Source organism: Anomaloglossus baeobatrachus, chromosome 4, assembly GCF_048569485.1.
Source record: "Anomaloglossus baeobatrachus isolate aAnoBae1 chromosome 4, aAnoBae1.hap1, whole genome shotgun sequence".
Taxonomy (NCBI): Eukaryota; Metazoa; Chordata; class Amphibia; order Anura; family Aromobatidae; genus Anomaloglossus; species Anomaloglossus baeobatrachus.
Window position 1 is genome coordinate 38,465,765 of NC_134356.1, and position 15,518 is coordinate 38,481,282.

At 40.9% G+C, this 15,518-nt stretch overlaps 1 protein-coding gene across 2 annotated transcripts in view; it reads right to left on the reverse strand.

Annotated features, from left to right (window-relative positions):
• Positions 1-11,701: 11,701 nt before the first annotated feature.
• Positions 11,702-15,518, reverse strand: part of TIGAR (TP53 induced glycolysis regulatory phosphatase) — a 33,507-nt gene continuing 29,690 nt past the window's right edge. For both annotated transcript variants that reach the window (XM_075344254.1, XM_075344256.1), the window contains exon 6: positions 11,702-13,861. In XM_075344254.1, the coding sequence (XP_075200369.1) occupies positions 13,412-13,861 (450 nt within the window). In that variant the 3' untranslated portion in view covers positions 11,702-13,411. The remainder of the gene's footprint in view (positions 13,862-15,518) is intronic.

A 15,518-nucleotide genomic window follows, 5' to 3' on the forward strand; every position in this document is an offset into this window, starting at 1 on the left:
ATTCTCCACCTGTTGAGGAACTGTTGTCGGGGGCGTTCCCCGCCTGTTGAGGTACTGTAACTCTGAGCACTCCCTTTGCTTTCAGACTAAGCCTTAGCGGATGCCTATGGTAAGAGTTGCAGTTTCTCAACATCTACTGGTCAGACACCACTGGTCTAGTTGTATGGAGCTGTTTTGGGGCTCCTTAGAAAGAGCGGCGGTATGGCGCCATAATATGTAACCATTGATATCCACAGGGCCCTACAAATAACTGCAGATAACAAATTCAAGACCTTTTCCTCTATTTTATATGTAAGATCAATTGATGTCCACAACATGACCACCTAGATTATACATATAGACAAAAAGTGCTATTTCCATCCACATACTGTACATTCCAGCTATTGAGGGAGGGCCAGGTATAAAGGATTTCATCCCCAGTGTACTAATTACCTACTAACGTAAGATTTTATATGTGTTTTATAACTGCTGTGTGATTAAAGGGTTAAACCCACTGTCACAAATGGATATTCTTGGATTGCGCAAGCACTTTTGCCCTTTACTGCTTATTAAAATTTGCAACCGTTCTTGAGATATTAACACTTTTCTCTTTTGTTTGCAGATCGTTGCCTAGGAAACCGACCACCGCTGCTGTCTAGCTTGTAAGCACTGCTTAGGAGGTAACCAAGTGCTCCAGCTGCAAAATAGTACTTTACAAGCTCTATAGGTAAGAGCTTGTAAGCGCTGAGCATGTCTGAGGGGGTCGGTCTCCAAGGCAACAAGCTGCAAACAAAAGTGTTAATATCTGTTAATATCTCTAAAGCGGCAGAAGATTTTTTGTTTGCAGATCGTTGCCTAGGAAACCAACCACCGCTGCTGTCTAGCTTGTAAGCACTGCTTAGGAGGTAACCAAGTGCTCCAGCTGCAAAATAGTAATTTACAAGCTCTATAGGTAAGAGCTTGTAAGCACTGAGCATGTCTGAGGGGGTCGGTCTCTAAGGCAACAAGCTGCAAACAAAAGTCTTAATATCTCTAAAGCGGCAGAAGATTTTAATAAGTGGTAAATTGCAAACTTTCTTGTATTCACAAGTCCAACAATATCCATTTGTGAAAATGGGATTAACCCCTTAAGCTAAAAGGTTAATGGCAGCTTCTTAAACCAAATGGTTGAAGATGATAACATTTTGCACTATTATATAGCGTGTGTATTATGTAGAGCGTGTATTATCTACAGCGTGTATGCCTTTTCTGCGTTGTCTTGCTTTTTGGGGTATTCTGGTGCCATGTGCGAATCACCTGCCCTGAAATGACTGGTCTAGTAAATGCTTGCACTCCAATTCTGCAGCATGTTCTCTTAGAACTTTACATAATGCCGTTCCTCAGTTATTCCTCCTGGAAATGCATTAATAACTTGACTACTAGGCGTCACCATCACTCTTGATACATAGTTTGACATGGCAAGAACTGCATCGAAGGCACCCCTTTCACAATATGGACTGGTATAATACTGTTTTATCAATATATTCACGCATTTCCAGGAGGAATAACAGAGGTACAACACAGGTGAACTATTTACTGAAACACACTTTAAAAGACATGGACAATATTTCTTTTGTACCATTTTTCTAATTGGGTTTCATTAAAAAATGTGCATCGTTTGCCTTTTAAATCCTCTGAGTTACAGAGTCGCAGAATGAGCTAACTGAGTATCTATCAGTGAGCTCATTAAATTCTGTCTTGTTGATCTGTTTATCTCAACTGTGATGTGATCACAAATCAGCTGATAGTAGCTCAGTAAAATAGCAATAGAGGCTATAAAAGGCAGACAGTGCAACATTTTTAATGAAACACAGTTGCCAAAAAAATTTTTAGACCAAAAAGTAAAAAAAAGAAAAATTGCCCCTGAAAGTGTCTATATCCTAAAGAGTTGCAGAATGAGGCAACTGAGACTCTGTCAGTGAACTCATTCAACTCTGTCTTATCTTGTTGATCTGTTTATCTCAACTGTAATCACTAATCAACTGATAGTAGCTCAGTAAAATACACAAAAGAGTTCTAACCTATTATAAGAAGCTCACTGACAGATTCTCAGTTAACTCATTCTGTAGCCAACAATACACAATGCTACAAAGATGAAACTTAATTACCAAAATCATTTTTAGACCAAAAAATAAAAAAAAAAGTGCCCCTGAAAGTGTCTATATCCTTTAAAGCTGAGTTGCAGGATGAGGCAACAGAGAATCTGTCAGTGAACTCATTCAACTCTGTCTTATCTTGTTGATCTGTTTTTCTCAACTGTAACCACAAATCAGCTGATAGTTTAGAACTCTTTTGTGTCTTTTACTGAGCTACTATCAGCTGATCAGATGGGTCCTTCCTCTATGAATGTCCCTGTGTTGTATATTCAATTTACGCTACCAAAATTAACCTAAAATGGCTGTTAAAGGGGACTTGTCACCTGGTCAAAAGTGACCTGTTTTTGCACTTATCTTATTCCCCCTGCTCCCATGAGTATTACGTTTTTTGTTTCTTTAAAATCTTCCATATGGTTCCAGAGATATGAGCCTTTCAATTTAGTGCTCATTTTTATAGTCTTTACTAAAGGGGTGTGGCTCACACAGAGCAGCCTAAAGACACGCCCCCGAGGATCCTGTGAGCACTGCTTTGTCAAAAACAAAATTAAATGGCCCGTATCTCTGGAACCGTATGGCAGATTTTAATCAAACGAAAAGCGAAATGTTCAGGAGAACAGCGAGAATAAAATACAAGCAAAAACAGGGCACTTCACCTGGTGACCGGTTTTCTTTAATGTATGTTTTTAAGTTGACATGTTCTTGCTTTGTTCATTTTTCTAAGCTCTGATGGTCGGGGACGTGAATATTTTTGTTTCTTTCTCCTATAGGGTAAGGGTTGCGATATTTATTTATTTATTTGTAGTATTGCAGACAAGGTCGTAGCTTTTATTTATAGATATTTATGATGCGTTTCACTAAGACGATGCTTCTCTTCTGTGCAAATAAAATACTTCATCACAAAAATGATGTCTCTCAGTATTTATTTACGGATATAAATGATCACAGGCATGACATGAAGTTTTTCGGTCTTGTGCAAAAATCTGTAACACGTCCTGCTGTGAAGAATGGAAGACGGCACCCTAGTGAGAGGCACTAAAGTCTCCAAATGGCTCTCACAGGGGGTAAAATTACAGTGTTCAGTGGCCAAAACACCACCCACCCAAACGAAATCCCACACACCTACCGGTTTCATTGGCTGGCAGCAGGAAGGCGGAGTGTCAAACAAGAGTGGGCAGGGTATCAGGTGCGGTAACTTCATCTTAAATGTATGTACACGGAACTAGTGATGAGCGGGCACTACCATGCTCAGGTGCTCAGTACTTGTAACTAGTGATGAGTGGGCACTACCATGCTCAGGTGCTCAGTACTTGTAACTAGTGATGAGTGGGCACTACCATGCTCAGGTGCTCAGTACTTGTAATTAATGATGAGTGGGCACTACCATGCTCGGGTGCTCTGTTCTCGTAACTAATGATGAGCGGGCACTACCATGCTCGGGTGCTCAGTACTCGTAACTAGTGATGAGCGGGCACTACCATGCTCGGGTGCTCGATACTCATAACTAGTGATGAGCGGGCACTACCATGCTCAGGTGCTTGGTATTCATAACTAGTGATGAGCGGCCACTACCATGCTCGGGTGCTCAGTACTCGTAACTAGTGATGAGTGCCCGCTCATCGCTAGTTACGAATACTGAGCACCCAAGCATGGTAGTGCCCGCTCATCACTAGTTACGAATACTGAGCACCTGAGCATGGTAGTGCCCGCTCATCACTAGTTACCAGTACTGAGCACCCGAGCATGGTAGTGCCCGCTCATCACTATTTACGATTACTGAGCACCCGAGCATGGTAATGCCCGCTCATCACTAGTTACCAGTACTGAGCACACGAGCATGGTAGTGCCCGCTCATCACTAGTTACCAGTACTGAGCACACAAGCATGGTAGTGCCCGCTCATCACTAGTTACGAATACTGAGCACCCGAGCATGGTAGTGCCCGCTCATCACTAGTTACGAATACTGAGCACCCGAGCATGGTAGTGCCCGCTCATCACTAGTTATGAGTACCGAGCACCTGAGCATGGTAGTGCCCGCTCATCACTAGTTACGAATACTGAGCACCCGAGCATGGTAGTACCCGCTCATCACTAGTTACGAGTACTGAGCACCCGAGCATGGTAGTGCCCGCTCATCACTAGTTACGAATACTGAGCACCTGAGCATGGTAGTGCCCGCTCATCACTAGTTACGAATACTGAGCACCCGAGCATGGTAGTGCCCGCTCATCACTAGTTACGAGTACTGAGCACCCGAGCATGGTAGTGCCCGCTCATCATTAGTTACGAATACTGAGCACCCGAGCATGGTAATGCCCGCTCATCATCACTAATGAGTGATCTATTACAGATTGTTTTAATAAGCAAACCAAAATAAACTGACATTTAAATGACTGTCGATCAATCACTGATCGTATATGCCGCACCTGGGAGGTGGATTATCTCCTCATAGGAGAAGTGATCAGTAAAACACAGATTTGAAAACAATATTTGAGATAAAAAGACCTTTGTGTCCATAGAAAAAGTCTTAGATCTTTGAGTTCAGGTTAACAAATGTTGCGTTTACATTTCTGCTCACTGTAGATAGATTTCCCTTTAGCAGGTGCTATCGCTGCGGATATTTTGCCCTCTTGTGGAAAATGACAGAATTACATTAAATTAATCAGATGAAACATATTGAAGTTAACTACACCGGTTTCATTCTGCACAAGATAATCGATGGAACTCCATTACAGCCATTATAACGATGATTTGTCTGATCTGAAGATATACAGATGATGCCATGTGGCATAAACAGCACCATTTAGTAAGGTTCTCATCCTTTGGACATAAAAAGTATATCACGAAAGTGAGTACACCCCTCACATTGGTGTAAATATTTTATATCTGTTGATCTGACCCTGTGATACAATGTGCAGTGTCAGTGTGCAGCTTGTATAACAGGGTAAATTTGGTGACCTTTAAATAACTCAACACACAGCCATTAATGTCTAAACCAATGGCAACAAAAGTGAGTACACCCCTAAGTGAAAATGGCTAAATTTTGCCCAAATTGTAAATATTTTGTTTGGCCGCCATTTTTTTTTTACAGCACGGCCTTTAATGGTCTTGGGTATGAAGGTCATTGGATCTTCACAGGAGCCGCTGGATCCTCTTCCATCCTCCATGACGACATCACGGAGCTGGTGGATGTTAGATACCTTGTGTTCCTCCACCTTCAGTTTGAGGAGGCCCCACAGGGTTTAGGTCTGGAGATGCTTGGCCAGTCCACCATCTCTACCCTCAGTTTCGTCTTGGAGGTGTGTTTGGGGTTGTTATGTTGGAATATGATCCGATGTGAGGGGTGTACTCACTTTTGCAATATATTGCATATACACTAGAGATCAGAATTAGAGAACAGTGTAAGATTACATTATTGTGAAAAAAGCAAGTGATCTACATCTACGTAGCACCATGCTACGAAACCAGTGTTTTTTAAAAGATCTAGCGTTTATCAGCATAAAACCTTTATGTCACGGGGTTCTTCTCCCATATCACACAATCAACAGAGCGAGAGATGGGTGAACAATCGAAAGATCCTTTATCCCATGCAAATCAGAAGATCCATAAAATAATCCACCACGCAGAGGGTAAAATAGTCCAGTAAGTGAAAAATGTCCAGGTCTCTCTGGGGAGCCTCAACTTCTCCCACAGAGGATAAACCTTCCTGCTTCTCTCTTATCCTTCTCAGACAGAGCAGTGAGTTTGGGTGGATTCCAGGCTCTCCCCCCTCCCCCACACCTAGGGACAGAAGCACTGCAGGGGGTTATTAACCTGCAGACAGGACAAATAATACATAGAATGGACAAAGCAAAAATCTAAAATACAAACCTACACAAAATTATACACAACCCACAATATCACACCATCACACTTTATTTTGCCCAAAATGTGATGATCATAATTATAGAACAGAAATGACTGTAGCACAGAGAGAGATTATCAGTAAATTTTCTGGAGGTAACACCAGTCACCAATCAGTAGGACGTGTCCCGGCCGTCGCTGTGAATGACTTCAGCACATCTGCGGCCACAGGACATCACTAGTCCCTCACACTGCTCTGGTGGGATTTTGGTCCACTCTTCTTCCAGTCTCTCCTACAGTTCTTTGACTGTTGTGGCTTTCTTGGCCATAACTTTGTCATCATCCAGAGGTTTTCTATAAGTTTTAGATCAGGCTGGCCATTAGTATTTCTTTAAGCTTTACAAACCTTACTCCTTTAAGAGGTAATAGATGTCACCGGTAGCTGCTGCGCATAAAGATAACATTTTACGCTAAGCTTTCTCAGAAGTCAGCAATCTCATTTATTCCTAGCTTCCTATTTTAATTTTTATTTTATTCCCGCCAATATAGTCCCTGCTCATGTTACCCGCTGTGTGCCATGTGCACCGCCCGGCCTTAGAAGAGGAACCCGTCATATAATCCAGTTATACCAAATATACTTCCTGTGAATATGTGCCAGGGACAAGGGCTTATTAATACTATGTCCATAATTATAGACGGCATCCAGGACACCCAGCTCTAATAGGCAGTATAGGGAACCACAACTATGTACAGCCTATAACAATAAATCAAGGAAAAAAACACTTTTGTGTCAGAGGCGGCCCAAAATTAAAGCGGTCCAACCACCAGGATTTTGCGATATGAAGGAAAGACACTGCCATACAGGCACTAACATGCTGAATCCGGGCATTCCTGCTGTAGAAATATCCAATGCTTGGTTGATGAAATATGTTTAATCAAAGTTGAAAAAATGCCATGTACGTCGATATTAGACGCGTTTCGAGTCTGACTAAATCTACAATAGGCATGGAAAGCCATGTGACGCCTTTGAGTCTGGCTGACAATCCACAATAGGAAAAATGTGACGGGTTTCGAGTCTGAATCTACAATAGACATGTAAAAATAACTGACGCGTTTTGAGTCTCGCTGACAATCTACAATAGACATGGAAAAATGTGACACATTACGAGTCTGGCTGACAATATACGAGATTTATCAATCCATTATAGAGCATTAAAAACAAAAAATGCTTTATTATGACCAGTAAAATAGTAGTATATGCATAGAAAAATAAGTTACGCATTTCGAGTCTGGCTAATTATCTTTAATGGGCATAAAACAATCTGAAGTGGTTCGAGTCTGACTGACAACGATAACTACGATAGGCATGGAAAACTGACGCGTTTCGAGTCTGGTTGATAATCAACGATGGGCATGGAAAAAGATAATGCATTTCGAATCTGACACTACGATAGGCATGGAAATGTGATGCTATTTGAGTCTGACTAAATCTACAATAGGCATGGAAAACCATGTGAGACGTTTCGAGTCTGGCTGTCAATCTATAATAGGCATGGAAAAATAATCGACACGTTTTGATTCAGACTGAATCTATGATAGGTTTGGAAAACCATGTGGTAAGTTTGGAGTCTGGCTGACAATCTACGATGGGCATGGAAAAATGTGCCGCGTTTCGAGTCTGACTGAATCTACGATAGGCATGGAAAACCATGCGACATGTTTTGAGTCTGACTGAATCTACAATAGGTTTGGAAAATCATGTGACAAGTTTCGAGTCTGGCTGACCATCTACAATAGGCATGTAAAATTATGTGATGCGTTTCGAGTCTGGCTGACAATCTACAGTACCATGGAAAAATAACTGATGAGCTTCAAGTCCAGTTGACTCTTAATTAACAATTCAGAGACAGCTAGACTCAAAACGCATCATGCCTATCGCAAACTAAGAGTCAACTAGACTCAAAACGCGTCAGTTTTTTCCATGCCTACACTACTATTTTAATAAAGTCAGAATAAAGAATTTTTTGCTTTAAATTGCCTCTATCCTTACTTTGAAAAACACTGCCTCCTGTCTGCCAAACTGCATGCAGCCATAACAGAGAGGAGAGCGGACAGGCAAACTATTGGACAATAGACAGGAACAAACCATGCTGTTATCTGAGGGAAAAGGAAGTTCCAGCACCTAGCGTGCTAGCAGAACACTGATGAAGAAGAACCATAGAAAAGAATGGATGGCAAGTAGAGCAGGAGAATCAGGAGAGATCCTATATATATTAGACTGGTATGTGCATTAAAAGCAGGTTTATATCTTCATATTTTGTGTGGAAAAAAAACAGGTACACTTTAAAGAAGGTTTCAAAGTTTTTATTAATTTTAATAAATTAATGATAATAAAAAAAAATGACTGAAAACCATGCAGTACAGTAAAATCAAAATCTCCATGAGAACTTTGGAAGTTGTGGTTATAGTCAATGACAGATTTCAGGTGGAGCCAATAGCCCGATACCACACACCAAGGCCCATCGGTCTAATCTACAGTATTCTGCATACAGGCTGCATACTAAGAACGACCAGTACTGACTAATACAATTCTACATATTCTTGGAATAGAATAAATAAGACAAACCCAATGATCAATCTCTATCAATTTCAGAACTGAAAGACTGACAACCAGAGGAGGTAATATGTTCACGTGTACAGTACCCTGACAACCCAAATCAGCATTACATAGGAAACCAACTCCATACATCTAAGAGGATGGAACAATTTATGCAACAAATCTGCGGCATGTATATGAAAATTAAAGGGGCCTTCTTCAGGGCAAAAAATCTGGCAAATGAGACTGAAACCTCAATACTGATTTTTAAACCATGTGCGGCATAATTTCTCAGTACTATATACATATATAATTTTGGCACAATGTGGTGCCTTTTTAGCCATACCCCTTTCTAATTATTTTTTCAAAATTGTCTAGTGAAGTCCCAAAACTGGCTGAAGTGCATAATAAATCTGAAGCAAATCGTGTATGCCAGATTATTTTTTTAACCAAATTAGCACTTTTAACTAAAAGAGGACCTGGAAATCAAAAGTGCCCAGGTTTCATTATTTTTCTATTCATTCTGCTCCCGAGTATTCGTTTTCTTTTAAATCTGACATATAGTTCCAGGAGATATGGGTCTTTATATTTAGTGACACTTTTTACAGTCTTTAAAAGGGAGAAAAGCTCACAGGATCCTCGGGGGCATGACTTTAGGCTGTTCTGTATTATTAACCAGTGAGACACACTCCCTTTGAAAAGGCTACGACTGCATAAAAATGGTCCATATTTCACAAGATCTTTGGGAGCCTGTCTTTAGGCTGCTCTGTACTATTAACACTAGAAGTCCCAGAAAGGGGTCATTTAACATTTCTACCATTGGAACCCTATGGAGCTCGAAATTCCTGGGATTTCTAGTGTTAACTCGTGAGACATGACCCCTTGGAAAAGACTACCACTGAATAAAAAGGTTCATATATCACAGGATCCTCGGGGGCGTGTATTTAGGCTGCTCTGTAGTATGCCATGTGTCACGCCCACATGGAAAAGACTAGCACTGAATAAAAAAAAAAAAAAAAAAAAAAGACCAAATTTCACAGGAGTCTCAGTGGCGTGTATTTAGGCTGCTCTGTATTATTAATCCGTGAGACACGCCCCCTTGTAAAAGACTAGCACTGAATAAAAAGGTCCATATATCACAGGATCCTCGGGGGTATGTCTTTAGGCTGCTCTGTATTATTATCCCATGAGTGTCCCCCACTTGGAAAAGACTAGCACTGAATAAAAAGGTCCATATATCACAGGATCCTCGGGGGTGTGTATTTAGGCCGCTCTGTATTATTATCCCATGAGTCACCCCCACTTGGAAAAGACTAGCACTGAATAAAAAGGTCCATATCTCTGAAAGTGTATGGCAGATTTAAAAAAAAATTAATTAAGGGAGCAGCAGGAATTAAATAAGTGCCTCTTTGACCTGGTGACAGGTCTTGTTCAATCTCCCGCTATGTCTATATTCAAGCACTCCAAATCCAGCTTTCCCTACTGTAAAAGCAAAGGTTCCATGGAATCAGAGTGCCATATTTTTTTCCCCTCACTGATTCACACATGGAAAATTAGTTCCCGCTGGTCAGTTTAGGGCATTTCTTATCAGCTCGTTTTCTGAAAACACATTAGGGTAGACGAAGACGACCCCTTTAAACAATTACTGGGCCAGGTATGACATGAGAAAAGTCGGTATAACATCAAGATACGTAAATTGAGGTACTGTAATCTTATCCTTGCTTATTGGGGACCGTTTTTGTGAATTTTGCCGTATTCTGTGCTGAGGTAACTGAAGGGACAGGAATAACCATCCAATATCCACCACATAGATAATGTTAAAGGGGTATTACGACAACTAAAATTTACAGCATATCCACAGATTAGGTCACTGAAATCTAATGAGTCCCTAAATTTTCGGTTTGGGTAAACCTACCCAGAATTTGATGTTCTGAGGGTGGAACTTAAAGGGGCTGACCACTACCATACTGTCACCGTTAAATCACAGTGGTATTCACTAGTGGTCATGTGACATAAACAATGTCAAGTGATCGATTCAGTCGGTGGGCTGTAGCCTTCTTTATTATGGCAAGTAAGCATTGAGCCCACCATGGGAATGACAACTTATTGTATTGTCTTCATATAGTTCACCAACCAGACATGTATGTAATACCCTATGGATAAGCCAATAAATATAATATGGGACGGAAGAAACATCCCTTATTATCCCTTTTAAGAAAAATGATAATCTTAATTAACTTATGACTTTGACAACAAATAAATGAGAGAAACGGTCTAAAAGAAAATCACTGTGTTGTCCATAGCAACCAATCACAGTGCAGCTCTCATTGTTCAAGAGCACAATTCAAAATGAAAGCTGAGTTGTGATTGGTTGCTATGGGCAACAGAGGCCTCTATACTCTCTTACATCCTCCACTAATTTGACGTAAAAAATGAGCCACAAATAGGGTGAAAATATTCCTTAAAAATAAATTATGTACATCTTTAGATTCTTACTGAGTCTAAATGGTAGAGGAAAAGGGTAATTTTTTGCTTTTTCCTCCCTTTAATCCAAGTCTCATGAGTTTGAAATTTTTTCCATCCCCACACCCATAAGAGGGCTACTTTTTTGAGGGGCAAGTAGTATTTTGTCATGTAATGTACTGGAAAAAAATGGCATGTGCAGTGAAATGTTAAATAAAAAAAAAAAAGAAATTTTGCCTTAGCTTTTGGGCTTTGTTTACATGGCGTACATTATGAGGTAAAAATGGCGCGATAACACCATTCTCTAGGTTGGTACGACTGCGGCGATACCAAACCTGTACAGTTTCTGTTAACTGATCTATATATAAATATATATATATATATATATATATATACACACTAACCGTAATAATAATGTATATATAAGGTAAATATTAATTTTACACACACCCACGCATTATTTTACTTTCAGCCAATCCACAAAAAAATGACAACACAAAAACTTTTTTCTTACAAAAAAAATCTATAGTAATAATAATAATAATAATAATAATAATAATAATAATAAAAACCTAATAAATAAATATATATATATATATATATATATATATAAAAATATATATACACATACATACATTATATATATATATATATATATATATATATATATATATGTAAGAAAAAAAAAAGACGTTTTTGTGTCGTCAATTTTTCTTTTTTTTTTATCAATATAGCTGTGCGAGGGCTTGTATTTTTTTGAGCTGTAGTTTTTCTGGTAGCATTTTGGGTTATATATAATGTTTTTATAACTTTTTATTGTTGTTTTTTTTTTTGTTTTTTTTTTTTTAAAGTGTGAGGGGGCGCAGTGCAGCAACCGATAAACAACTTTGGAGATTAAAGTTTTTGTTTTCTTTATAGTAAATTTATATTTTCAAAGATTCTGACTTTTACAGACATGGGCGATATCAAATATGATTTTTTAAATATTTTTATCTGGGGAAAATTGAGGGGATTCAATTTTAAATTTTTATTTTATTTTTTTATTTTTTAAAGGGAATCAGTCATTAGATTTTGGTCTTCTAAACTAAAGCTAGCACCTAAAGCAGCGCCTGTGCTGCATACCATGAAGGTGCACGTTTATCCATTGACCCCCTCTGTAGCCCCTAAAAATACCTTTACAAAATCTAATACCTGGTATGTAAATTATTCGGTCCAATGAGTGTCCTAACCTGCGCCTCCTGTCCTTCTTTTCACCGTCCACCTATGCTAATTGACATGGATGACAACTCGGACGTCATCCATGTAGGCAGGCAAAATCTCCATATTCCCGGCTCGTGCAGGTGCACAGAGCCAAAAAATAGGTGCGCCTGCGCAAACTTGCGAGTTCTCTGCACAAGAGCAAGATTTTGCCTGGCGATGTGAATGAAGAAAGTGACGTCATTCACATTGCCAAGCAAAATCTCGCGCCTGCACAGAGAACTCGCCACTTCACGCACCTATGTTTTGGACTCTGCCAGCAACAGGGCAGAGCAAAGTGCGCCTGCGCGAGCTCGGAATATGTTTGCTCAGGCGAGAGATTTTGACCGCCTACGTGGATGGCATCCGAGGCGTCATCCACGTAACTCAGTACAGAAGGATGATAAAAAGAGGGACAGGAGGCGCAGATTAGGACGCCCATCGGATCGGACCGGACATAATTTACATACTGGGTGGGAGATTTTATAAAGGTATTTTTGGGGTCTACAGGGGGGTCATGCACCTTTATAGAATGCAGCACAGGCGCTGCTTAATGTGCTAGTTTCAGTTTAGAAGGCCAAAATCTGGTGACAGGTTCCCTTTAAGGGAGCGTGAACCTGTGATCATTTATATTATATACTGAAATACCCAGTTGCTGGGCTTCACAGGAGTACCAAGATGGCAGTGACGAGGGACTTCTGCAGTCACCCAGATATCATAGGAACCCATTGGTACCTTGCAATCACAGCCAGGGGACGGCGATGGGCGCCCAAACAGACATGCCATGGGTATAACATGATTTAAATAACGCTCGTAGTGATTTACAGCAACGTTAAAGGGGTTAAATGGCATTTCTGATCACGGCTGTGTTATACAGCTGGTAACTCTCCTCCTGCACCACCATCCCCTCCATGACACATAAATATACGTCATGGCGCATGAAGGGGTTAAGCAAGATTTTCAACTTACAGCTCTACTTAAGACTCGAGAAATACTGTCAGGGTACTGTGCAAGATCTGAAGAAGGTGGAAATATCCTACTGTCCGTAAAGGACACTCTACAGCAAGGAAAAGCATAACGAAGATACCCATCTGGTGGCGGACTACAACTCCCAGCATGCCCCTACCAGCCTGGCACAAGGAGGAGAAGCGTTGGCAAATGTCATACAACATAATGGCTGGTGTCCGCATTGAGGTCCGCTAAGTGATCGTGGCGATTGATGCAGATGCAACGGATGGCGGGTTTCTTTATTTCTCCTGGAGTGAGGTTAATAATAAAATGGCTGATGCCCGTGTTGGGGCTGACGGACAGTTCTCGGGATTTCTTCAGGTCGGGCGGAAAGGTGAAGTGAAGATCTTCTACAAAGTACTTGATCCAGTTCCTCATGTAAGCTCCGTGGCTGACCAGCAGGATATTGGCGTCCAAGGTGAAGTCGCTGCTGTCCTGGAGGGCGCCTTGGTTTTCACTGCTGTGATTTATGAATGGGGAGAGGTCGACGGCCGTCACCTGCTCGCGCCCCGCAGCACCAAGGGAAGCCTGGTCATTGGCACTTGTTTCATCCATTACCAGCTGGCAAAGGAACTCAAAGAAGTCCTTGGCCCGAGCTCGAACCTTAAATACAAATTGTAATAAAAAAGAATGTAATGATCGTAATACCTGCCTCAGCTGCTGCAGAACTTCATAACAGACACCTCAAGAGTGCAGATCATCATAATACTCACCTCAGGTGCTGCAGAACCTCATAATACACACATCAGAAGCTGCAGAACCTCATAATACACACATCAGAAGCTGCAGAACCTCATAATACAAGCCTGAGCAAAACATCAGAATACTCATCACAGCTGCTGCAGAACCTCATAACATACAAATCAACAGCTGCAGATCATAATACACCTCAGCTGCTGCAGAACATCATAATACACACCTCAGCTGCTGCAGAACATTATAATACACACCTCAGCTGCTGCAGAACATCATAATACTCACCTCAGGTGCTGCAGAACCTCATAATACACACATCAGAAGCTGCAGAACCTCATAATACAAGCCTGAGCAAAACATCAGAATACTCATCACAGCTGCTGCAGAACCTCATAACATACAAATCAACAGCTGCAGATCATAATACACCTCAGCTGCTGCAGAACATCATAATACACACCTCAGCTGCTGCAGAACATTATAATACACACCTCAGCTGCTGCAGAACATTATAATACACACCTCAGCTGCTGCAGAACATCATAATACACACCTCAGCTGCTGCAGAACATCATAATACACACCTCAGCTGCTGCAGAACATCATAATACACACCTCAGCTGCTGCAGAACATCATAATACACACCTCAGCTGCTGCAGAACATCATAATACACACCTCAGCTGCTGCAGAACATCATAATACACCTCAGCTGCTGCAGAACATCATAATACACACCTCAGCTCCTTCATGATACACACCTCAGCTCCTTCAGAACCTTATAATACAAACCTCAGAGAATATCATAATACACACCTCCGCTGCTGCAGAACCTCATAACATACAATTCAACAGCTGCAGATCATAATACACCTCAGCTCCTGCAGAACCTTGTAATACTCACCTCAGCTGCTGCAGAACAACATAATACACACCTCAGCTCCCTCATAATACACACCTCAGCTCCTTCATAATACACACCCCAGCTCCTTCAGAACCTCATAATACAAGCCTCAGAATATTATAATACACACTTCAGCTGCTGCAGAACATCATAATACAAGCCTCAGAATGTCATAAAACTGTCAGCTGCTGCAGAACCTTATAATAACCAAGCTGCTGCAGAACATCAAAATACAAGCCTCAGCAGAACATCCTAAAACACACCTCAGCTGCTGCAGAACCTCACAATACACATCTCAGCTGTTGCAAAATATGATAATGCACACCTCAGCTGGTGCAGATCATCATAATATACACCTCAGCTACTGCAGAACATCATATTACACAACTCAGCTGCTGCCGAATCTCATAATACACAGTTCAGCTGCTGCAGAACCTCATAACACACACCTCAGCTGCTGCAGACCCAAATAATACACCTCAACTGCAGCAGAACATCATAATATACTGTTCAGCTGCTGCAGAACCTCACAATATACTGTTCAGCTGCTGCAGAACCTCACAATATACTGTTCAGCTGCTGCAGAACCTCACAATACACACCTCAGCTGTTGCGGAACATGATAATACACACCTCAGCTGCTATAAAACCTCATAATCCA